This window comes from Dendrobates tinctorius, unplaced genomic scaffold, assembly GCF_039654945.1.
Source record: "Dendrobates tinctorius isolate UK_male_01 unplaced genomic scaffold, ASM3965494v1 ptg000250l, whole genome shotgun sequence".
NCBI lineage: Eukaryota > Metazoa > Chordata > Amphibia > Anura > Dendrobatidae > Dendrobates > Dendrobates tinctorius.
In genome coordinates this window covers 51,721,843-51,747,920 of record NW_027361917.1, presented here as the reverse complement: position 1 = coordinate 51,747,920, position 26,078 = coordinate 51,721,843, and the positions used below count along the sequence as shown (strand labels likewise).

At 43.8% G+C, this 26,078-nt stretch overlaps 1 protein-coding gene across 5 annotated transcripts in view; it reads left to right on the top strand.

Moving 5' to 3' along the window:
* The window catches only part of SYNE1 (spectrin repeat containing nuclear envelope protein 1), a 591,877-nt gene that overhangs the window by 493,133 nt on the left and 72,666 nt on the right, over window positions 1-26,078 (top strand). For all 5 annotated transcript variants that reach the window (XM_073557690.1, XM_073557686.1, XM_073557687.1 and 2 more), the window contains 8 exons: window positions 3,541-3,688; window positions 7,824-7,918; window positions 8,128-8,362; window positions 9,670-9,864; window positions 10,320-10,445; window positions 18,171-18,326; window positions 19,787-19,945; window positions 24,212-24,378. In XM_073557690.1, the coding sequence (XP_073413791.1) occupies window positions 3,541-3,688; window positions 7,824-7,918; window positions 8,128-8,362; window positions 9,670-9,864; window positions 10,320-10,445; window positions 18,171-18,326; window positions 19,787-19,945; window positions 24,212-24,378 (1,281 nt within the window). The remainder of the gene's footprint in view (window positions 1-3,540; window positions 3,689-7,823; window positions 7,919-8,127; window positions 8,363-9,669; window positions 9,865-10,319; window positions 10,446-18,170; window positions 18,327-19,786; window positions 19,946-24,211; window positions 24,379-26,078) is intronic.

Sequence of the window (26,078 nt, the reverse complement as noted above, 5' to 3'; positions counted from 1 at the left end):
ATTTTAAGTTATGTGATAAATCCGCACTGCTGGTTGAACCTGTTAAATCTGTGTCTGTATCATCTGTCGAGCTGGAAGGTATTCCGGAATGCCTGAAGGACTTCGAAGATGTATTCTCCGAAAGCGAGGCCGAGACGTTACCGCCACATAGACCCTTTGACTGCGCTATTGAGCTGGTCCCGGGGGCTAAATTACCTAAAGCCCGTCTGTTTAATTTGTCCGGTCCTGAGCGCTTGGCTATGAAGGAGTACATTGCTGAAAGTCTGCGCAAAGGACACATACGTCCTTCAGTCTCACCTGTGGCGGCAGGTTTCTTTTTTGTAAATAAAAAAGATGGCGGGTTACGTCACTGTCTCGACTTCCGGGAGCTTAATCAGATTACTGTACGGAGTTTTCTACCTTCTCTGAAAGCAGGACGCTAAGCCCCGCACCCTTGCGGTCACATGACCGTTCACATGACCATAGGTCCTATGCCGGCTTGCTAAACTTCTACATTCAGGTCCTTTGCATCTTTATTTTCCGGCTGTTCTTGTCCCCAGGGGTCCCTATGGTGTGGGTGAGTCCCTGCTTAGCGGAGGCTGTACGCCGGCGCTGTCAGGACCCTGACAGTACACACAGGTGCCTGCCTCCGTGCCGTGTCCTCCGGGTTAGGGACTCAGTCAACCTCCAGGTCAGATGGAATGCTCCCTTCCAACACTCCGCCAACATGTGCCTTTCTGAACGTCTCCTCTTATAGCGCCTTTGGTGTGAAGTACTCCTAGTACTGAGTTACACTGGAGTTCCTCCTGACAGATGTTCTCAAGAACCATACTTGTACGGCAGACAGCTGTAGCCTGCTTCGGGGACTCCTTACTCCTGAGTCCCGGCTCACTATCCAAGTTGCTGTTGTGCCCCCAAGTCTTAGATGGGAGTAGTGCATTTACAGCTCACTACTCCACCGGTGTCTGCTGTAGGAACATTAGTATCCATACAACCTCAAGGGACCGGGCCCTGGACTTGCGCTTAGAACTTCTAGGCAGGCTTCTCTCCTAACCCACGTCCTCTGTTCCCTTTTACTCCTTCATTCCGTACTAGTCTCTCCTTCTTATGGAAGATCAGGTTTCTGTTCAATGTCTCTCTCCTTCTTTCCTTTCCCGTGCCAGCAGACCCAGGTCACTGAGGTCTGCTGCAGCACCTCCTTCCTCCATCCCTCTCCCGGGGATCTTTTCTCCTCACACTCTCCTCCTGACTGACTGACCCGAAATCCTAAACCTTCCCACTCTTTTATGTATTCTCACTCCACCCGCCTCCCAGCACGTTTCGTGTTCCAAGCAGGGAGCCACCAAAGGTGCTCTGCTACACTCCAAGCAGAGAGCCGCAATGTGGCTTTGCTGAACTACTGTGTTGTGTGGGATGCAGATGTTGGAGCGTGGTCAGGAGCCTCCAACCTACCTGGATGGTGGGGTACCACACCTCAGGAGGAGGTGAAGTACCTCTGTGGCAACTGAATCCTCAGTGGCGCCACATATTCCTCTTTGGCATTGACTCCGATCATTGGAGAGGTCCATAATTTGTGACTGCTGGATGGGAGGACTGCAAATGTTATTACTTCTGAGCATTTCTCTCTTCTTTTAATTAGGTTGGCACGATGTCACGTGTGCATCATGCCACAAACATGCCATCGTGCCAGTCCGGCTAATCAAATAAAGGGCCAAGAATGCGAGGAGTAGGGAGATTTGCAGACGTCCCATCCAGCAGACCTGCAAAACGATTCTCCCATCTCTAAAATACTGTATACAAATACTGTATACAAAACTGTGCAAACATTTCACGCAGGAGTGCAAAAAAATGCTGAAACGTAAGAATGCTTTCAAAAATAGAAGTGTTCTTAGTTTATTTGTATCAATTTAAAAAAAATTGGATGAACAAGGGAGAAATCTAAATTATGTCAATGTTTGGCATGACCACCTTTTGCATTAAAAACACTAACAAAGTATCACTTCTTCTAGGTATACATGCACACAGTTTTTGAAAGAATTCGACAGGGAGGTTGTTCCAAACATCTTGGAGAATAAACTGTAGATCTTCTGTGGATGTATGCTTCCGTAAATCCTCCTGTCTCTTCGTGGGAATACCTCACAGTCTCGATGATGTTGAGATCAGGGCTATATATGAGCCATATTATTACTTCATATCATCACTTCATCACATCACTTCCAGGAGTCTTTGTTATTCTTAACTCCGAAGACCGTGCTTAAAGGGGTTATCCTGAATTAGACAAGTCTGCAGTCAGTGCGCACTCTGAGGATTCTCCGGTGTCGTGAGCGGGCAGTCATGTGACCGACCACAAGTATGTTATTTACGTTCTGCTGACCACATTCTGACTAGACTATGTCCAGCCTACACTTGCATTGAGCGAGTCCGCACCCATCTAGTCTGCACATGACTGCATGTATTCAAATCACATACTTGCAGGCACGCGCCTGTCACTTTAACGACATTGGCTTTATGTTTGCGGTCATTATCGTGCTGCAGAAGAAATTCGGAACCAATCTTACGCCTTTCTAATAGGCGTCTTCCTAGTTATACATGAAGAGACAAAAGGATTTGATGAAATAAACTATTATCATTTCTATTATTGAAAGCATTCATACTTTGCAGCATTTTTTCCTCACCTGCCTTACTTACTTTTGCATTGTTCTGCGTGTGTTATTTGCTACGAGTTGGTGATGAGCGGACCCGTGGAAGTTCTGGTTTGTTGAGTTTGACCAAAGTTTGGTTTGGGTACCAAAACAGCGCCCGAACTTGACCCTGAACCCGAACCCCTTAGAAATCAATGGGGGCCCAATCTTTGGAGCTGAAAAATCTCTCTCCTCCAGAGTTCAGCCCCGGACACTGGGTGTCCAGTACGAACCACAAGCTTTACAGTTCGTGTTCACTCAGCTCTAGTTATGAGAGCTAATGCTCTTTAATGGATTGATATAATTCAGTTCCTTTTAGTGTGAATTAGATGTTATGAAACCTATCTTCAGCACGTGTTTCTGGTTGGAGAGTTATAGTGGCAAAATCTGGTTATGGCATTTATTTTAGTCTTATTATTGCTTATTTGCAAGCATTCAATGTAACATGGGATATTTAGACATTTGAGTTTTAGAAAAGAAAATATAAAGCTCAAGCGTTCTGCGTTGTATCTGTAGGTAGGTTCACTTTGTATTTTACTTTAGGTCTACTGTTTTTTTATGTTCATAATGTTCAGATGAAAGTGGGAAATGGTTGCTCAACCGTATAGCATATGGTGCTCAGAAGTGAATGAGTATAATATTGATAGTTAAACTTCGGTCTATGTTGCAAACTTGTGAGACCCTATACCCTACAGATTTATCTTGATAAAGGCCGGACTTAGGCCGAAACATTGATTTATCTGAAATTCATTGGTCAACTTTTGTTTTTTTTGTCAAATAATCTTTCTTTTTTGCAACATATTTCTGAGTGCCGAAGTTTAACTATCAATCATTATGTTCAAGTGGCAGCGATTCTTCTGAATTATTGGTTCTTTTGCAGCAAATTGCAGTCTTTCCTACTACATCATCAGACCTTTTTGGAAAAATGTGAGACCTGGATGGAGTTTTTGATACAGACAGAGCAGAAGCTTGCGGTGGAGATCCCTGGAAATTATCAGAGTCTTTTAGAGCAGCAAAGGGCACATGAGGTAAGTAATGAAGGCGGACTGGGTTATTGCTCATTCTGTTCAATCCCACCTTGGGAGATCCACACTGGACAGTTTTATTACATGTGCAAGACCCAAGGTATGTACCCACATTAAGTATTTGCAACAGAAATCTCTGCATCTCTTGACAGGGAGAATGCTGCCGTTTTTACATGCGTTTTTGTTACATAGTTTTCCCCACTCATTAGTAAGGATGAAATCTGCTGCAAAAAACAGAAAGAATTGACATGCTGCAGAATTGAATCCCCAAGGAAAAAATAAGCAACATGTGCATGAGACTTAAGGAAAATCATTCACTAGTATTAGGAGATCCTTTAGTTTTTGTGACAAAAACTCAGTGTGTGCACATGCCCTAGAGGTTAATCTACAGCCCTGTCATATACACCACGCAGGGGCGTAAGTAGAGTCCCTTGGTCCCAAGCACAACTTTTGAATCAGGAAGTGTGGGCACCTGTGGCCTTGCTCTAAGGATACAGTGGGGAAAAAAGTATTTAGTCAGTCAGCAATAGTGCAAGTTCCACCACTTAAAAAGATGAGAGGCGTCTGTAATTTACATCATAGGTAGACCTCAACTATGGGAGACAAACTGAGAAAAAAAAATCCAGAAAATCACATTGTCTGTTTTTTTTTCATTTTATTTGCATATTATGGTGGAAAATAAGTATTTGGTCAGAAACAAAATTTCATCTCAATACTTTGTGATATATCCTTTGTTGGCAATGACAGAGGTCAAACGTTTTCTGTAAGTCTTCACAAGGTTGCCAAACACTGTTGTTGGTATGTTGGCCCATTCCTCCATGCAGATCTCCTCTAGAGCAGTGATGTTTTTGGCTTTTCGCTTGGCAACACGGACTTTCAACTCCCTCCAAAGGTTTTCTATAGGGTTGAGATCTGGAGACTGGCTAGGCCACTCCAGGACCTTGAAATGCTTCTTACGAAGCCACTCCTTCGTTGCCCTGGCGGTGTGCTTTGGATCATTGTCATGTTGAAAGACCCAGCCACTTTTCATCTTCAATGCCCTTGCTGATGGAAGGAGGTTTGCACTCAAAATCTCACGATACATGGCCCCATTCATTCTTTGTACCCGGATCAGTCGTCCTGGCCCCTTTGCAGAGAAACAGCCCCAAAGCATGATGTTTCCACCACCATGCTTTACAGTAGGTATGGTGTTTGATGGATGCAACTCAGTATTCTTTTTCCTCCAAACACGACAAGTTGTGTTTCTACCAAACAGTTCCAGTTTGGTTTCATCAGACCATAGGACATTCTCCCAAAACTCCTCTGGATCATCCAAATGCTCTCTAGCAAACTTCAGACGGGCCCGTACCTGTACAGGCTTAAGCAGTGGGACACGTCTGGCACTGCAGGATCTGAGTCCATGGTGGCGTAGTGTGTTACTTATGGTAGGCCTTGTTACATTGGTCCCAGCTCTCTGCAGTTCATTCACTAGGTCCCCCCGCGTGGTTCTGGGATTTTTGCTCACCGTTCTTGTGATCATTCTGACCCCACGGGGTGGGATTTTGCGTGGAGCACCAGATCGAGGGAGATTATCAGTGGTCTTGTATGTCTTCCATTTTCTAATTATTGCTCCCACAGTTGATTTCTTCACTCCAAGCTGGTTGGCTATTGCAGATTCAGTCTTCCCAGCCTGGTGCAGGGCTACAATTTTGTTTCTGGTGTCCTTTGACAGCTCTTTGGTCTTCACCATAGTGGAGTTTGGAGTCAGACTGTTTGAGGGTGTGCACAGGTGTCTTTTTATACTGATAACAAGTTTAAACAGGTGCCATCACTACACCTGTTCTTCTTAAAGAAGAAGTTACAGGTCTGTGAGAGCCAGAAATCTTGATTGCTTGTTTCTGACCAAATACTTATTTTCCACCATAATATGCAAATAAAATGAAAAAAAAACAGACAATGTGATTTTCTGGATTTTTTTTTCTCAGTTTGTCTCCCATAGTTGAGGTCTACCTATGATGTAAATTACAGATGCCTCTCATCTTTTTAAGTGGTGGAACTTGCACTATTGCTGACTGACTAAATACTTTTTTTCCCCACTGTATATGTTCCTCCTCTCTAAAAGAAAACAAACAAAAAAATCATTAATATATAAGCTAATATACACTCACTGGCCACTTTATTAGGTACACCATGCTAGTAAGGGGTTGGACCCCCTTTTGCCTTCAGAACTGCCTCAATTCTTCGTGGCAGAGATTCAACAAGGTGCTGGAAGCATTCCTCAGAGATTTTGGACCATATTGACATGATGGCATCACACAGTTGGCGCAGATTTGTCGGCTGCACATCCCAGATGCGAATCTCCCGTTCCACCACATCCCAAAGATGCTCTATTGGATTGAGATCTGGTGACTGAGGAGGCCATTTGAGTACAGTGAACTCATTGTCATGTTCAAGAAACCAATCTGAGATGATTCGAGCTTTATGACATGGCGCATTATCCTGCTGAAAGTAGCCATCAGATGTTGGGTACATTGTGGTCATAAAGGGATGGACATGGTCAGCAACAATACTCAGGTAGGCTGTGGCGTTGCAACGATGCTCAATTGGTACCAAGGGGCCCAAAGAGTGCCCAGAAAAAATTCCCCACACCATGACACCACCACCACCAGCCTGAACCGTTGATACAAGGCAGGATGGATCCATGCTTTCATGTTGTTTACGCCAAATTCTGACCCTACCATCCGAATGTCGCAGCAGAAATCGAGACTCATCAGACCAGGCAACGTTTTTCCAATCTTCTACTGTCCAATTTCGATGAGCTTGTGCAAATTGTAGCCTCAGTTTCCTGTTCTTAGCTGAGAGGAGTGGTACCCAGTGTGGTCTTCTGCTGCTGTAGCCCATCTGCCTCAAAGTTCGACGCACTGTGCGTTCAGAGATGCTCTTCTGCCTACCTTGGTTGTAACGGGTGGCAATTTGAGTCACTGTTGCCTTTCTATCAGCTCGAACCAGTCTGCCCATTCTCCTCTGACCTCTGGCATCAACATGGCATTTCCGGCCACAGAACTGCCGCTCACTGGATTTTTTTTCTTTTTCGGACCATTCTCTGTAAACCCTAGAGATGGTTGTGCGTGAAAATCCCAGTAGATCAGCAGTTTCTGAAATTCTCAGACCAGCCCTTCTGGCACCAACAATCATGCCACGTTCAAAGGCACTCAAATCACCTTTCTTCCCCATACTGATGCTCGGTTTGAACTGCAGGAGATTGTCTTGACCATGTCTACATGCCTAAATGCACTGAGTTGCCGCCATGTGATTGGCTGATTAGAAATTAAGTCTTAACACACAGTTGGACAGGTGTACCTAATAAAGTGGCCAGTGAGTGTATATCATGAATATATAAGCTACACCTTCTTACCACTAACAAAGAATACCACTATACCAGTAACAAATACCCCTGAATTCTTACTGAGCAAACATCAATACTACCAACCATACTACTGCATTGGGAATAAATAATACAGCCACACCATGCCCACATATTAACGCAACGCAATAACCATGTAATAGCACCATACTGATCATTAACACAACTGTAGAAAGAGCAATGTTCCCACCATACAGTCACCATACATTATTTGAGTATTTTTTTACAGATAAATCCATCTCTGCTCTGTTTTTATTAATTATGGGGGTATAGACTTCAAGCCAGGCATTGTACAATTATCTCAAAAAATCCTGCCCCACCACATTACATGTATAAGATTTCAGCTAAGAATGGTGGGTGTCTGTTAACAAGAACGTTCAAGCTTACAGAACTATGTCCCCACATTCAACATGGCTGACTAGAACTGATGTGAAAGCTAGTTGGAAAATGTCGCGCACTCTTCTTTTCCCATCCTTTACCCCTCTTTGGGATGTGACAGCATTTTGACAAGAGGAGCGTATTTGTGGTAGTAAGTGAAAAGGCAGAACAGATGTAAAGAAAAGTTTTTTTACTGACTGTCGCAATATTTCTTGAGAAAGTGGCAATGTCTCAGGTCAGTAAATGTCCAGAGAACAGCATGCCAAACCCGCCATTTCCGCATAGCTAGCAAACCAGCACTACTCTCCACGAAGATATCTGTGACAGCCATTGACGGCCTTTTTTTTCCATTGTCAGCTATTTCAAGCCGAAATGTTCAGCCGCCAACAGATTTTGCACTCAATAATTGCCGATGGACAAAGGCTTCTTGAGCAAGGACAAGTGGATGATAGGTACCGAATCACTATAAATGTATTCAATGCAAGAGAGTGATCAGTCTTTTTTTACGATTTCATGTAATTTCATATTCTCTATGTAATTCAAATTTTCTGTCTTAGAAGAGGAACATTATTTCCAGAGAACAAAAAAATCTCTTTGATTCCGCACAAGATTAGTATGATCTCTTCCACATTTACCTTACACTCTCACTTTCATCTTTTAGGGATGAGTTCAACCTCAAGCTGGCCTTGCTAAGTAATCAGTGGCAAGGAGTGATCCGACGCGCTCAACAAAGGAGAGGGATCATCGATAGCCAGATACGCCAATGGCAGCGCTATAGGGAAATGGCAGAAAAACTGAGGAAATGGCTGGTGGAGATGTCCTATCAGCCAGTGACCGGCCTGGGAAGTATCCCTATACCACTTCAACAAGCCAGAACCCTACTAGATGAAGTTCAGGTACATCTTCGTTTTCCAAAAATCTATAGACTTCTTTCATTATTATTGATGTAAATTATAAATTACTATTATATTCTACTGCACAGCTGGATAAATCGACATTGTTCCTACTCATCCAAGTAAGGAGAGGTGTCCAAATTAAAAACGTTTATTTTGTCTTGAAAGAGCCACAAAATCCATCAGAGTAGTAATATAGACTACTCCAACATGTTTCTGCTGCACATTACATCCTTCTTATTCCACCCCTGGAAAAATAGGGTTAAGGTTCACAAAACAATGGAGTGAAAAAATAACTTTATGGGTTCATTTAGACCGCCATGCAGCTTACCAGGTTGAAGATTGGAATTGGTCAGCTGAGCTGGATACTTGTCACGTGATTTTTAAAGGGAATCTGACACCAGGATTTTACCACCTAATTTGAGGGCAGCATAATATAGAGACCCTGTTTCTAGTGATGTGTCACTCACTTACTGGGTTGCTTAGTGTGGTTTTTTTTAGAAAATCATTGTTTTATCAGCAGGAAATTATCAGTAGGGGATTAATAAACCTGCTGCCAGGTAGTTCAGCCATGCCCCACCACTCATGGGCAGCTTTCTGCCTACGCACAGTGTTCACTGGAAGCTGCCAGTCAGTGGTGTGGGTGAGGTTATACTGTACAGAGCTCAGTATTCAGAGAACTGCTAGATCTGCAGCAGATAAAACAGTTTTTAATCAAAACTGTGGAAACCAGTAAAGTAAGTGATCGCTGGAATCAGAGTCTCTAAGTCATGCTGCTCTCAGATGAGGTAGCAAAAACCTTGTGAAACTTTTAATTGTACTGTATCCCGCTAATAAGGATTACAGAGCACATAAAACCATATTTCCATACCTAATAATACATAATTATTTTTATTTGTCCATGTTTGGCAATCTGTGGGCTGAAGAAAAACTATGTACTGTATATACTCAGAAGTGGTTTATTATTACAGCATTGGTAATTGGAAACATACAGTTGTGTTCAAAAGTTTACTTGCAGAATTTTTGCTTTCTTGGCTTTTTCCAGAGAATATGAATGATAACACCAAAACTTTTTCTCCACTCATGGTTAGTGGTTGGGTGAAGCCATTTATTGTCAAACTATTGTGTTTTCTCATTTTAAATCATATTTATGGGAGTAAATGAAAACCTGAACTCAATGAATAAGATGTGTCCCAATACTTTTGGCCAAATGTTACACGTATGTGGTGTAAGTGATTACAACCTGAGTACAACTCTACGGAATTTGTCAGCGCTATAAAACTAACAGGCAATATTTTTCCCTGTTCCAGCTTCGAGATCGCGTGCTCCACAGGCAGCAAGGCAGCTACATCCTCACTGTGGAGGCTGGGAAGCAGCTGCTGCTCTCTGCGGACAGCGAGGCGGAGGCTTCCCTACAGGCAGAACTCATTGACATTCAGGAGAGATGGAAGGCCACCACAGTGAGACTGGAAGAACAGAAGAAGCAGCTCGCATTCCTGTTAAAAGTATGTGTCTAGCCTTTCTCATAGAAATCGAATGGATTGCAATTGGTAGAAAGCCAATCAGTATTTCCATGCATTGTACATGTGCTGCATTGTGCAAGCTGATGCTCCGTCACTAACTCATTGTGACAATTACTGCCTAACATTCGTACAGGAGTGGCGTAGCTCAGCATTGAAATTATTTTATTTTTTTTGGATTAAAAAAAATAAATATTCTTTTTACTGTGATTTGTTAAAAAATATGCTGCGCCACAATATATCAGATAAATGGTGTGCCGAGCAATTCTATATAGTTGATGTGCACTTTCATTTTTCAATAGCCTGACCTTGCAAGAGATTGCTTTCTGCTTATGTAGATCCTCTGACGTGCACGCTTCGAGACCGAGCACAGGCACAAAATCTTCGCAGGATCAGGATCACATATACACAATGATAACGTTATACCTCTGCAATTTCAGGACTGGGAGAAGTGTGATAAGGGAATAGCAGAATCCTTGGAGAAACTGAGAACATTCAGGAAAAATCTCTTTCAGCCTCTCCCTGATCACCATGATGAGCTGCATACAGAACAGATCCGCTGCAAGGTAAGCATTGCTCTCCGGTACTGCAGCAAGGCGCGCGTGGGCTTCATGATGTGTGGGAGGCATCGGTATATCATCATACTGCATTATATGCGGAGGCATCGGTATATCATCATACTGCATTATATGCGGAGGCATCGGTTTATCATCATACTGCACTATATGCGGAGGCATCGATATATAACCATACTGCACTATATGCGGAGGCATCGATATATCATCATACTGCATTATATGCTGAGGCATCGGTATATCATCATACTGCATTATATGCGGAGGCATCGGTATATCATCATACTGCATTATATGCGGAGGCATCGGTATATCATCATACTGCATTATATGCGGAGGCATCGGTATATCATCATACTGCATTATATGCGGAGGCATCGGTATATCATCATACTGCATTATATGCGGAGGCATCGGTATATCATCATACTGCATTATATGCGGAGGCATCGATATATAACCATACTGCACTATATGCGGAGGCATCGATATATCATCATACTGCATTATATGCTGAGGCATCGGTATATCATCATACTGCATTATATGCGGAGGCATCGGTATATCATCATACTGCATTATATGCGGAGGCATCGGTATATCATCATACTGCATTATATGCGGAGGCATCGGTATATCATCATACTGCATTATATGCGGAGGCATCGGTATATCATCATACTGCATTATATGCGGAGGCATCGGTTTATCATCATACTGCACTATATGCGGAGGCATCAATATATAACCATACTGCACTATATGCGGAGGCATCGATATATCATCATACTGCATTATATGCTGAGGCATCGGTATATCATCATACTGCATTATATGCGGAGGCATCGGTATATCATCATACTGCATTATATGCGGAGGCATCGGTATATCATCATACTGCATTATATGCGGAGGCATCGGTATATCATCATACTGCATTATATGCGGAGGCATCGGTATATCATCATACTGCATTATATGCGGAGGCATCGGTATATCATCATACTGCATTATATGCGGAGGCATCGGTATATCATCATACTGCACTATATGCGGAGGCATCGGTATATCATCATACTGCATTATATGCGGAGGCATCGGTATATCATCATACTGCATTATATGCGGAGGCATCGGTATATCATCATACTGCATTATATGCGGAGGCATCGGTATATCATCATACTGCATTATATGCTGAGGCATCGGTATATCATCATACTGCATTATATGCGGAGGCATCGGTATATCATCATACTGCACTATATGCGGAGGCATCGGTATATCATCATACTGCATTATATGCGGAGGCATCGGTATATCATCATACTGCATTATATGCGGAGGCATCGGTATATCATCATACTGCATTATATGCGGAGGCATCGGTATATCATCATACTGCATTATATGCGGAGGCATCGGTTTATCATCATACTGCATTATATGCGGAGGCATCGGTATATCATCATACTGCATTATATGCGGAGGCATCGGTATATCATCATACTGCATTATATGCGGAGGCATCGGTATATCATCATACTGCATTATATGCGGAGGCATCGGTATATCATCATACTGCATTATATGCGGAGGCATCGGTATATCATCATACTGCATTATATGCTGAGGCATCGGTATATCATCATACTGCATTATATGCGGAGGCATCGGTATATCATCATACTGCATTATATGCGGAGGCATCGGTATATCATCATACTGCACTATATGCGGAAGCATCGGTATATCATCATACTGCATTATATGCGGAGGCATCGGTATATCATCATACTGCATTATATGCGGAGGCATCGGTATATCATCATACTGCATTATATGCGGAGGCATCGGTATATCATCATACTGCATTATATGCTGAGGCATCGGTATATCATCATACTGCATTATATGCGGAGGCATCGGTATATCATCATACTGCATTATATGCGGAGGCATCGGTATATCATCATGCTGCACTATATGCGGAGGCATCGGTATATCATCATACTGCATTATATGCGGAGGCATCGGTATATCATCATACTGCATTATATGCGGAGGCATCGGTTTATTATCATACTGCATTATATGCGGAGGCATCGGTATATCATCATACTGCATTATATGCGGAGGCATCGGTATATCATCATACTGCATTATATGCGGAGGCATCGGTATATCATCATACTGCACTATATGCGGAGGCATCGGTATATCATCATACTGCATTATATGCGGAGGCATCGGTATATCATCATACTGCATTATATGCGGAGGCATCGGTATATCATCATACTGCACTATATGCGGAGACATCGGTATATCATCATACTGCACTATATGCGGAGGCATCGGTATATCATCATACTGCACTATATGCGGAGACATCGGTATATCATCATACTGCATTATATGCGGAGGCATCGGTATATCATCATACTGCACTATATGCGGAGGCATCGGTATATCATCATACTGCATTATATGCGGAGGCATCGGTATATCATCATACTGCATTATATGCAGAGGCATCGGTATATCATCATACTGCATTATATGCGGAGGCATCGGTATATCATCATACTGCATTATATGCGGAGGCATCGGTATATCATCATACTGCATTATATGCGGAGGCATCGGTATATCATCATACTGCACTATATGCGGAGACATCGGTATATCATCATACTGCACTATATGCGGAGGCATCGGTATATCATCATACTGCACTATATGCGGAGGCATCGGTATATCATCATACTGCATTATATGCGGAGGCATCGGTATATCATCATACTGCATTATATGCGGAGGCATCGGTATATCATCATACTGCACTATATGCGGAGACATCGGTATATCATCATACTGCATTATATGCGGAGGCATCGGTATATCATCATACTGCATTATATACTTATTTCTCCAGGGTAATTGGTAATATGAAAAATTCTGCCTGACATTGCTGCCATCAGTCACTTATTAGAAATCTGAATTCACAAAGCAATGTTATGTCTAAGGGCAAGATTTCAATATCAGTTCCCATACATACTGTATATTGAATGGACTAGTAGCTGTTCGAGACCAGGCTTTTTTTTTCTTGTGTATAATGCCTTTAGGTTGCAGTCTATCTCCACCTTTCTGTAATCCAGTAACAGCAAAATATAAAATACCTTGCTACTTTACATTTTGTCCTCAAATTCTTTGTTCTGCATGATTGATGTCCTGTATCAGTGACCACGCTGTTTGTACATGTACCACAAGAAGGAGCAAGATGGTGCTCATCATTATAACAGGTACCATAGAAAGAGGAAGGGCTAAATAAATGTAATGTATATGTCACAACTCAGCTGTTGGGTGACCTGGGACCAGGGGCTCCTTCCCTGTCCCTACCACTAGGGGGCGCCCTAGCTTACCATATTCCCCGAGATACAACTGAAGGTGAAGATGTTGGGGCCTCCATTCTTGCCTTATCTCCTGAATCACCCCTCCCTCTGTTCTCTTCCGCCACCCAGGGAAAAGGGAGCTACCGCTCACCGCAGTACACCAACCCGACAAACAAGGCAACACGAACAATAGTAACTGAAAATACCAGGCATACAAATATTCACTCACATATTTCGGAGGAATGCATCGGGGAAAGGAGGACGGGAAAAAAAAAGTAAGAGGAGTGAAAGGAATTATCACACAAACCAATGCAACAGTATCAGATAACTCCTCCAAACTCCTCATATAACCACTAAACCACCTCTCCTCCAAGCCATGCAGCATAAGCTAGCCCTGACGATGTGTTTCAATCAGGACCCAGATTATAAAGGGGGATAGGAGTGGCCAACTGTGCTCAGCTGAGAGCTCAGACTCCTCAGCGCTCCCAATGTGGTCAATTAACCCCTGTTCTACCAAAATAAATTAAAACCATTTAGAAAGGAGAAATGCTACTTTTCAGCACAGGAGTAGGAGGAATCAGACGCTGCGGTCTTCTGGCTCTCTGTTGCGGTAACCCCTTGACAGTATAGTTAAAGATATTGTACTACCATCAAAAACTCCTACTAGCACATATCCCTAGAAATCTTGATGTGTTCAGACATGCAACAAGTTCTGATTTTCTTTTCTTGGATTTAGTCATCTACTTATTTTCAGAATATCATTGCAAACACTGAACTTGAGGTTACAAATGTGTGAAAACCATGTTAATTCTTCCCAGACACTCATAAGCCTAGCATCTCCTGCTCAGACTAAGGAAGCTGTAATAGAGCCATAGACTGGTAGATCCCATCCTTCACAAGATATACACGGCAGTGTTTATGGAGCCGTAATTCAGCACTCACAGAAAGTTATGGCTTCTTAGTATACTTTTGAAACCTTAAAATTTATGCTGTGTAAATATGAAAATAAGAGCTATTATCCCTTAAAGGGGTTCTCTCATGACGGTCCGTGTCCAAATGACATAATAAGGCTTCTGATCATCTTAGAGGACGTTTCCGGAGCAACTCTTTATCTTCATGGACTCAAGACCTCTTGTATCACTTTAAGCCTTGCTGGGCACAGCTTTCCCCAGTAAAATCTACTGTACCCCACGGGTGGCAGATGTGTGATCCAGTGCGACACAGCAGCTGAATTGTTACTGATTAGTCACCCCCCACAGTGCCATCTGACAGTGCATGGAGAGCATACAGCCTGTTACCTACAGGTGACCTATGGACTTGCAGTAGGCTATGTGGAGTAATTTCCATGATCCAGGGCAGTGATGGGCAACCTTTTGAGCTTGGTGTGTCAAAATTCGTCAAAAAAAACGAACATAACTCGGGTGGCTTGTCACTTCAAGAAATAAAACATAATTTCGCAATATTTATAGTTTAAATAACAAAAATGTATCATTGTAATATATAACTCTATTTAATAAGCTAAAAACTAATTATTTAACTTACCTGCTTAGAGACTTCTTTGTTCATCTGTCAGTCGGTTTCTTTTGTTGGTATTGATATTATTTAACTTTTGTTAAACTTCCATTCCTTAACCTTGTTTTTTTTTGTCTTCTCCATCAGGAAGGCAGTGACAGAACATAGAATTATAGATAGACTGTTAGCCCTGCAGGCAGTTAGGGGTTAACTAGCCTAACTGACCACAAGATGGCACGTGACTGTATTTTAGGAAAGGGCAGGGTTAAGAACCAGAAATAGGGATTAATAAGGATGCACAACAGTAATAGTGGTGAAATGGAGTCTGCACTAGCTGCAAGATGGCGCTCCCTATGTAAATTAAGATGGATGCCGTTATTTCTAATGGAGGGAAACGGCACCCATAGCACAGGCCCTCGCCTCTCCCAGCCTCCTCATCACTTATCTCAGTAATGATGGTCAATTTGAAATCCATGACACCTCAGAACAGTAGATTGGATGATGGTTGCTGTGGTAATGTGATTGCTGGTAACCGCTAATACAGGGGTCTCAAACTCTGCAGAGTAAATGGGCCGCACATAAAAAAAAATTTGAGCTGGGGGGCCGCATTCCTTTCAAACTTAATACACCTCGTACACACACGGCTCCACTCCGTACACCTCGTACACACACGGCTCCGCTCCGTACACCTCGTACACACACGCCCCCGCTACGTACACCTCGTACACACACGCCTCCGCTCCGTACACCTCGTACACACACAGCTCTGCTCCGTACACCTCGTACACATGCGGCTCCGCACAGCTCGTACACACACGGCTCCTCTCCATACACCTCGTACACACACGGTTCCGCTCCGCACACCTCGTACACAGGCGGCTCTGCGCCATACACCTCGTTCGCATGCGGCTCTGCTCTGTACACTTCGTACACACAGCTCCGCTCCGTACACCTTGTACACACACTGCTCCGTTCCGTACACCTCGTACACACGGCTCCGCTCCGTACACCTCATACACACACGGCTCCGCTCCGTACACCTCATACACACACGGCTCCGCTCCGTACACCTCGTAAACACACGGCTCTGCTCTGTACACCTCGTACACACACAGCTCTGCTCCGATCTGTACACACACGGCTCAACTCCGTACACCTCGTACACACACGGATCCGCTCCGTACACCTCGTACACACACGGCTCCGCTCCGTACACCTCGTACACACACGGCTCCGCTCCGTACACCTCGTACACACACGGCTCCGCTCCGTACACCTCGTACACACACGGCTCCGCTCCGTACACCTCGTACACACACGGCTCCGCTCCGTACACCTCGTACACACACGGCTCCGCTCCGTACACCTCGTACACACACGGCTCCGCTCCATACACCTCGTACACACACGTCTCTGCTCCGTACACCTCATACACACACGGCTCTGCTCCGCACACCTTGTGCACACGCAGCTCCGCACACCTCATACACACACGGCTCCGCTCTGTACACCTCGTACACACATTGCTTTGCTCCATTCTGTACACACATGACTCCGCTCCGCACACCTCGTACACACACGGCTCTGCTCCATACACCTGGTTCACATGCGGCTCTGTACATACACCGCATGGCTCTGCTCCATACACCTTGTACACACAGCTCCGCACACCTCATACACACACAGCTCTGCTACATCCACCCTGTAAACCCCTTCTGACCCCACACAGAAACTTCCCCTCATCCAGCACCATGACAACCAGCACAGACAGCAGCATCTTGCATACATGGAGACCCCTGATCATGTGACCCCTGACTCCTCCCCCTCCTGTGACCTCATCCCAGGTCCTGTTCAGAGTGTGCACACAGAACAGCCATCGTGCCTTCCCCCTGACTCAGGGAGTGAGACATGTGGTTCCCGGGCCGCAGATGCCTGCCTCAGGGGTCGCATGCGGCCCGCGTGTTTGAGACCTCTGCTCTAATAGATGCGCCTTTTATGGGCAGTTGCGGGCTGCTATTTTTAGGCTGGGGGGGTCAATATCCATGGCCCTTACCAGCCTGAGAATACAAGCCCTCTGCTGTCAGCTTTAGCAAGGCTGGTTGTCAAAAATGGGGAGGACCTCATGCCGTTTTTTAAAATGATTTGTTTAAATAATTAAACAGCATGGGGACGCCTCTATTCCTGAAAACCAGCCTTGCTAACGCTGACAGCTGAGTGTTGCAGCCCCCAGTTGTGAGTTTTCCTGGGTGGTTATCAAAAATAGCCCACGCAGGTTTTATTTTAAAATTCGGCTGATGAATACTCCCATCCACCGCTCCTGCTCTCACTGTTATTAGCGTCAGCAGGTGTCAGATGATGGGAGCTGTAGTTCCATCAGCTGACACCTGTGACTGGAGGTAAACTTTATTCATCTGATCGCAGCTGAGCGCTCACGCTGTAATTTGGCAGTGTGGGAACAGCGGCTGTCTGACTGGCGGAGATGATTTCACTGCCGCTCAGAAGCTGTGTTTGCCGCGCTGCCAAGAACATGACAGCCGAACCCGACTTTACTGTTCGGGTTCGCCCATCTCTATCCTCGGCTACTGTACCTGGCCGTACAGGAGCCGAGGATGAAACACCCTTCTCGGCATGCGGCCGACACATACTTCTCTGTATGCGGCCGCGTGTCATCGTAAATGGCCATGTGTGTCTGTGCTGACACGCGTGTCATAGGTTCGCCATCACAGATCCAGGGTATTGCAATCACCATGAAAGCTTTTTCTTTACCTACATTTTATCAGTTTGGTCACCATAACTTTTTTCTCTGTAGGAGCTTGAAAATGCAGTTGAAGGATGGGTTGAAGATCTTGCTCATTTAACAGAACTCAAGAACTCGTTTTCCCCCTTCATCAATGCAGATGATATATCCATTCTTAATGAACGCATTGAATTGTTGCAGAGACAGTGGGAAGAGCTTTGCCATCAGGTAATTAGATTGGTGGATTAGCAAACCTGCTCTCTCATCGAAGGCCATGTGGATGAATGTGCGGAGACAGCATGTTAAAGCGGCAGCTTAATCATAGAATATAAACTGCACCTGATTAATCCTTACAGTAAAATAAGGATTGAAAAACGTTGTTTCTGTTACTAAAACACAAGGTAAATGTTTCCCTGTAACGGTGAGTGAAGGGTTAATAACAATGTTTCACTGTGCATTGCAAAAATTAGGCTAATATAGGGAATCCTCAATGCACTTGCCTCATGATTTCCTTCTTATTGGGGTGCCTTCTTATTACTTCGGCACTAGCAATACCGCTTCTCACCATTGGAGGCAGTAAATTATATGCATGGGCCAGAAGGGAGCACCAGAATGTTACTGTTTCTTATGTGATCCTTAGTTTGTTATTTTATTCTTGAAAAGGCTGTCTCCTTTCAGAAATGTTTTTCCAATAAGCTCAGTTAGAAGTAAAAAAACAAAATGTCTTTACTCACCTTCCCCAGGTCCAGAGTTTCCTTTGCTGCTCACATTGTTGTCTGCAGTGTTAACGTCACATTGACAGCGCTGCAGCCAGTAACTGAGCGCCGCTTCTCTGAGACACTGATATCAGTAGTTATTGACAGCTCCGTCAGAGTACAGACACCGGGAACCGCAGCAGAAACTCACAGCTGGACCAAGGCAGTTTGAGTAAAACACTATTTGTTTTTTTCTACTTACAAGGCTTATAGAAAAAAAATCTTTTCTGAAAAGTGAACCCTAAGTGTCTGTGTTATGGACGTGAAAATCATAGCATTCTTATTATGCCCACGTAAGACAAAGCTAGCCATACGCATACTAGGCATACATTAATCATCCGTATCATAATGGGTTAAGTGAATGGTATGGATTGTCTAGTGACAATGGCAAGTCATGGGATATATCATGCAGCAAGTGAACAGTCAGTTTTAAATGATGTGTTGGAAGTGGGACTAATGACCATGCGGAGGCATCTGCGCCCTGGAACAGAGGCTTGGTCTGTGGCTGACCGGTGCATGTGAGCTACCAAAGGCAGGTTACGTGTGAATAGCACCCTGCAGGCCTGCACTTCCCACCTTTTATATTAGATTGTAAGTCTGCATTCTGCCAGTTTACTGTCCCCAGGAAGTGACAGTGATGTAGAATAACGTGATGGTTTCCTGTCTTCGTTACTGAGGTGAAACTAGCAGGAAATGTCTAGAATCCGCACATGTCAGAGGCACTCTCTTCTGAGAACCTAGCGGAGGATATGTCTGCTCACCTAATGGTCCCATTCTTGCTGCCCTTACTGATGGCTCCATGAATGTGTTTTAGTAGGTGTTAGGTGACGTGCTGGGTCCAGGATTTTTTTTTTTCAGAACATCACTTTAACCCCTTGTTTTGGAAAGCAAAAAATAGCTTGTCAGCTTCACCTCTGTGTTCTGTAATTGAAGGTCTCCGTACGTCGGCAACAAGTCAGCGAGAGGCTTAATGAGTGGGCCATCTTCAATGAAAAGAATAAGGAACTGTGCGAGTGGCTGACACAGATGGAAAGCAAAGTCTCTCAGAATGGGGACATCAGCATTGAAGAAATGATTGACAAACTCCGAAAGGTACTACCTCATTATCATTCGAGAAATATCAGACGGTCAACTAAATCCACCTCTGGATAAAACGTACACAATTTCCTTCTGGCAGCCATAATATATTGCCGTTAGTGGAATAAAAACTCACAGGAATTTCATACTTGAGATCCAGTCATCAAATGCAAGACGGCCAGGTACAGCAATCTGTAGTCAGCAAATGGGGGGCTCGTGATCGCTTGCCATAGTAGGACCTAAACGGCAGCCAATTTCCCCCAGAATAACCTGTTCAAGGAAAATTAATGTAGTCGCAATGTTTGACTAATTGCTTAAGCAAAAAATATCCTTTGATATTTTTAAGGGAACCCTAAACCAATGTTATCTATCTAAAGCATTTGAAATGTTGATTATGTCTGTACCTTTGCATTGTTTTTCCGTTTTGTAGAAATCCATCAGTGAATATTTATACAAATGTGCTGCAAGAGCAGGGGTGTTGTCCTTCACTAACAGCTCTCGGCCTTTCTCCCTCTTTGTCCTACCACCTCCTGTCTGTGACTGACAGATCACTGTTGTGAGTTCATTTTCCCCTTCACTACTGAGGCCCGAGGAACTCCCTCTTCTGGTGAAGAAAGGTAGTGAGCCTGATTGTCAAACACCTGGGGCTGATGATGATGACTGGCTGAGTGGAGTTAGTGACTGGATATAAGGCTGCCGACACCCTTCTGCCCTGCGGGTGATTTCTCTGTGGACTTCTAGGAAACCAGTCTGATTCCTGCTCATCTAAAGCTAAGATTTCTGCTTTGCCTTTTTGCATTGTGTTTTGTTTTCCTTGCTTTTCTGGATTCTGCCATTCCCTGCTGGGGTGAGCTGAATCTCCTTTCGCCTGTTGCTCTGTCTTCAGAATATTCCTGAGTACTGACATAGCCTTTTTTGAAGCCTAGCGTCTTCAGGGCCTTTTTTACTGTCAGTTTCTTGGCTCTTATTTTCATAGGGTTTTTCACGGATTGCAGACAGCAGCCTTCCTGTCCTTTCCTATCTAAGCTAGCTTGGGCCCCATCTTTGCTCAGTCTAACTTTCTGTCTGTGTTTTGTTCTTTCTTCTTGCTTCACCGTCATTATATGTGGGGGGCTGCCTTTTGCTTTGGGGTCTGCTCTGGGGCAGTTTAGATTTCCCTTTCTGTCTTTAGGCTATGTAGTCCTCCGGCTGTGATCGAGGGGCCTAGGGCATCGTAGGAGCCCCCCACGGCTACTGCTAGTTGTGTTGATAGGTTCAGGGGTCTGCAATCCGATAGCTGCCAACTTCTCTGGTTTTCTGGACTTAGCTAGCATTTCTATTTTTGCCTCCTACGGTGACTCAATCATAACAGATCACTGTCACTTTCTCTGTATCCTGCTTTCCCACCCGAGATCTCACACAGGAGAGGGCACATGTGCAGTAAGGTCCTGATGATGTTGTGAGAGCCAAACTATTGATCTGTGCATGTACTGACCCACTAATGATGGCTCCTGTGCGAGATCTTGTTCGGAGGAACAGGTCATAGAGAAGAGTGAACTGTCAGGAGGAGAATGAGTGCAGGCCAAGTCCACTGCACTTTCAAGCTCATTTTAGTAAACTTTCACTGCTGGATTTCTAGAGAATGGCGAAATGGATATATAATACAATGGTACAGACGTATAGTCTTTGCATATTAAATCCTTTACAATAGATGATGTCAGTTTAGGGTCTAAAAACCTGCTGACAGGTTCCCTTAAGATTTTGGAATTGTTTTTTTCATGACACATTGTACTTTGTTAGTGGTAAATTTAGGAAGATATTATTTGTGTTTATGGAAATATCTGAAATTTGATTAAAATTAATAATTTTTAATATTTGAATTTGTATGCCATTGAAATAGACCATGCAAAATTAGTTAAAACGGTTGTCTGGTCTAAAATGAAAAGTCTGCAGACACTCTGTGTGCCCGCAGGCTTCTGAATTCTCCCGTCGCACGCAATGTGCACTGCGAGGATTTGCCGGTTTCTGAGCCGGGACCAAATGGTATGTAAACAATATACATACTCCCACCCAGGGCCCGTCTAGTGGGCGTGGCCTCACTGCATGCAAATGTATGGAGCGAGGGCTCAACCATCTAGTGGGCAAGGCCGTATAATGGGCCCAGCCTCACTCCATACACTTGTATTGTCATGAATGTCATTCTACTGGGATCTGTGCTACATTTGAGATTAGAAGATTGTGGCGATTAGCTGAACACAGGTACTCTTTAAAGGGAACCTGTCACCTGTTTTGGCCGCTATAAGATGCGGCCACTGCCTTTCAGGACTTATCTACAGCATTATAGAATGCTATAGATAAGCCCCCCATCCGACCTGCAAGATAAGAAAAATAAGTTTTATTATACTCACCCAGGGGACGGTCCGGTCCGATGGGTGTCGCAGGTCCGGGTCTGGCAACTCCCATATTTTTGCAACACTGCCCTCCTGCTTGCTTCATCTCTTCTGGCATTGCGCTCCTGCGCAGGCGTACTTCTCTGCCTTGTTGAGGACAGAGCAAAGTACTGCAGTGCGCAGGCGCCGGGAAAGGTCAGAGAGGCCCAGCACCTGCGCACTGCAGTACTTTGCTCTGCCCTCAACAGGGTAGGGAAGTACGCCTGCCCAGGAGCGCGATGCCAGGAGCGAAGAAGCAACCAGAAGGACGGCGTCGCAAGAAAATCGGAGGCCCCGGACCTGCGACACCCATCGGACTGGACCTCATCAGACCACCTACCCTGGTGAGTATAATAAAACTTATTTTTCTTATCTTGCAGGTTGGACCAGGGACTTATCTACAACATTATAGAATGCTGTAGATAAGCCCTGAAAGGCAGCGGCTACATCTTATGTCGGCCAAAACAGGTGACAGGTGCACTTTAAAGCCTCACGGTCATTCATGAATTAGCAAGTTTCTTGTGGCATGGAAAGGGTTTAGAGTTCCTTGTGATTTATTGGTCTGTGTCTGGCCTCTCTCCATGTGAGTAATTGAATCTCCATTCTTTTTTTGGCTTCATTGGAGAAGGTATTTCTGGGGTGCCGCTCTTGTCTTCTTGAGATTGTTGCTCAGAAGTGAAGGAGTGCCTTTTTGTAGTGCAGATTTTGAAGTAATGGTCTGCAGGTGCCATGTCACATTAGCAGCATCCCTGACATGTCGTAATAGCAGAACCTGTCAAAAATGACCCTATTTAACAATCTACACCCCTCTATGAATTCACCCAGTGGTGTAGTGAAAATGTTGACCCCACTGGTATCCCACAAAATTTCATACTGTTGGGCCACAAAGATAAATAAAAAATGTTGTTTTAGCCACATACTTTTCATTTTCACAAAGTATTAGGTGAAAATAATTTGTTACACAATTACCCCTGAATGCGGTGATACCCTACATGTGGTCTCATACTACTGCTTGGCCACATGGCTGGACTTGGAAAGCAAGAGTGCTATTTGACATTTGGAGCACACATGTTCCTTGTTCCTAGTTCGCAGGCTCCATTTCCATTTTCCTAGGCCGCTAGAAAAGCAGAAACCACCAAACTGAACCCATTTTGGAAATTGCACCCCACTGTGAATTTATGAATGAACAAATATACAGGAGTTCAAAAATTGTTCTCATTTTTTTTTTATGTGGTTCACCCTGCGTTATAAGTGGTAACACCAAGTTACCCTTTGGATCAGCATAATTACAGTGATAAAAAATTTAGATTGTTTTCCATGTTTTGCTATTTTTCTACAATAAAAAAGTCGTATTTTGAGAACAATAACTTGGGCTAGTTTTTTGCAGGACTAGTTGAATTTTTTATTGGTACGATTTTTGGGTATATCACATTTTTTGATTGTTTTCTAATCATAATATGAGAGGCAGAATGAACAAAAAACAACAATTCAGACCGAAAAGAGAGCAACACAAAGGGTCAGAAATATCAAAATATTTGAAAAGTTAAAAAAATTATGTTGCAAAAAAATGCTGAGACTTTTGCCATGTTCCCACCAGTCCCAACTAACTTCCTTACCAGACGTGGCGTACCTTACCACGGAAACACATGCCACTTGTAAGAACAACCTGATTCATTACGATTCGAGCACCTTGGAATCGGTCTCTTATTCCTCTATGCCTCTTTATTGAGACTGGTGTGCACACTAGTCTTAATGAATCAAGGCCAAAAAGTTGATAAGAAATGTATTTTCGAGCTTTACCAATAGTACACTGTTATCTAAACAATAACTAAATTCACAAGAAAAATCTAACACGGTTTTTTGTGCTAAATAGGATTACCAGGAAGAAATTGCTGTTTTCCGCGACAATAAAATGCAACTTCAGCAAATGGGAGAAAGACTTGCCAAGGCCAGCCATGAGAGCAAGGCCTCAGAGATAGAGTACAAGCTAAGCAAAGTTAACGACAGGTGGCAACATCTCTTAGACCTTATTGGTGCAAGGTAAGGCATACTATTTTACATCTGTACCTGCGTATAGATGTCTTAGAGAAGCATTCCTTCCTCAGGACCCTAATTGTGAAGAGCAGAGAGACACTTTAAATCACTGTTTCTCTCTGGTGAACTTGGAGTGACCGCGTATTACGTTACCACCCAGTCATATGAATACACTTTCCATCTAAAGCCCTGGAAAGTGTATCTGCCAAGGGGGCCATTGATTTTAATGATGCAGGTTAGACAGAGCACAAAATCGATCTTCTGCATTATTAAGGTCAGGGATTCAGATATTCTTGAATCCTGTATACAATGCAGCAGCCGGACCTATGGGAATAAGCCGATCACAGGCTGTCAATGGGATGTAAAGTTTGGACAGCCCTCTTAAAGATGCACTAACATCAGTTTACTATATTGCAAAACTCATATTATATATAATTGTGTACTTACAATTGCTCATTTTACCCTTCTCCCTAGCTAATTCTTTTGTTTTCTACTAGGTTTATGACATCATATGATTAAATACTGACCAGCTGAATCCTTCTAAGCTTTATGTAGGTCATTTTTCCCTGTATGACTCATCAGTCACTGCAACTGTCCCTGGCAGGGGGAGTAGGGAGGAGCTGGGTCAGGAGTTGAAGAGTTTAATGATAAATACAAGGACAAGAGACTACCTGTTTCTACATAGAGCAGAGGGAAGAGAAGAATTAGCTGGGTAGAAAGGTAAAATGAGCAATTGTAAGTGCACAGTGCTAAGTAATATGATGATTGCAATATATTAAAAGCAAAACAACTTTGATGGGAGGATGAGTGCTTCCTTAAGCTGTGGGCTTGTTCAATTAAAAGGGTTGGATACTTTTCCTTTATATCAGCAAATGTGTAGAGGACTTGACTTTGTCTTAGTTACTAATATATAAGTATATAAGTATTAGTCTCTCCTCCTATACATGTTGTAGTCTGTGAGGAAGACTTCACAGCTCTCCTGTCCACAAAATGACTACTGATGGGGGAGCATGTGACCAAACCTGTCTACCAGCCTCCTCCAATTTAAAAACACCTGACCTAGGAAAGCTATTTTTCAATTGGCAGAGTCTGATGGACAGGTCTGGTCACTAGTCCCTACGTCCATTTTGAGGACAGAAGAGCTGGGCAGTCTGCGGGGAGGAGCAGAACCTGTGAATCTGTAACACATTTGTTAAAATAAATGTACAGTGACCAACATCTTTACATCTGTTTGGTAAGGCCTCTTTCACACTTCCGTTTTTGACAATCAGTCAAGATCCGCCAATTTTGAAAAAAAAAACGGATCCGCCATTTTTCTTTGCGGATCCGTTTTTTTCCCCATTGACTTTCATTGTTACACAATGTTAGTGTCCGTCAACATCCTCAAAGATTTCCAAACGGAGCTTGCAAAGTTTTTTTGTCCGGCGGATCCTCCAGACACTGAATTAACCCCAAAATCTGTCTGGGTGCCGGACAAAAAAAAATTCTCTCTCTCTCTCCCTCTCCCTCTCCCCCTCCCTCTCCCCCTCCCCCTCTCCCTCTCCTTCCCTCTCTCTCTCTCTCTCCCTCTCTCCCTGCGGTTCCTTTAAATTTCCTCATTTTCAGGATCCGTCTAAAAACGGATCCTTTGCCATCCGTTCACATCAGTTGAGAACGGATCCGCTTGTCTGCCTTTTTGGCGGATTTTAACTGATGCAAATAACTGA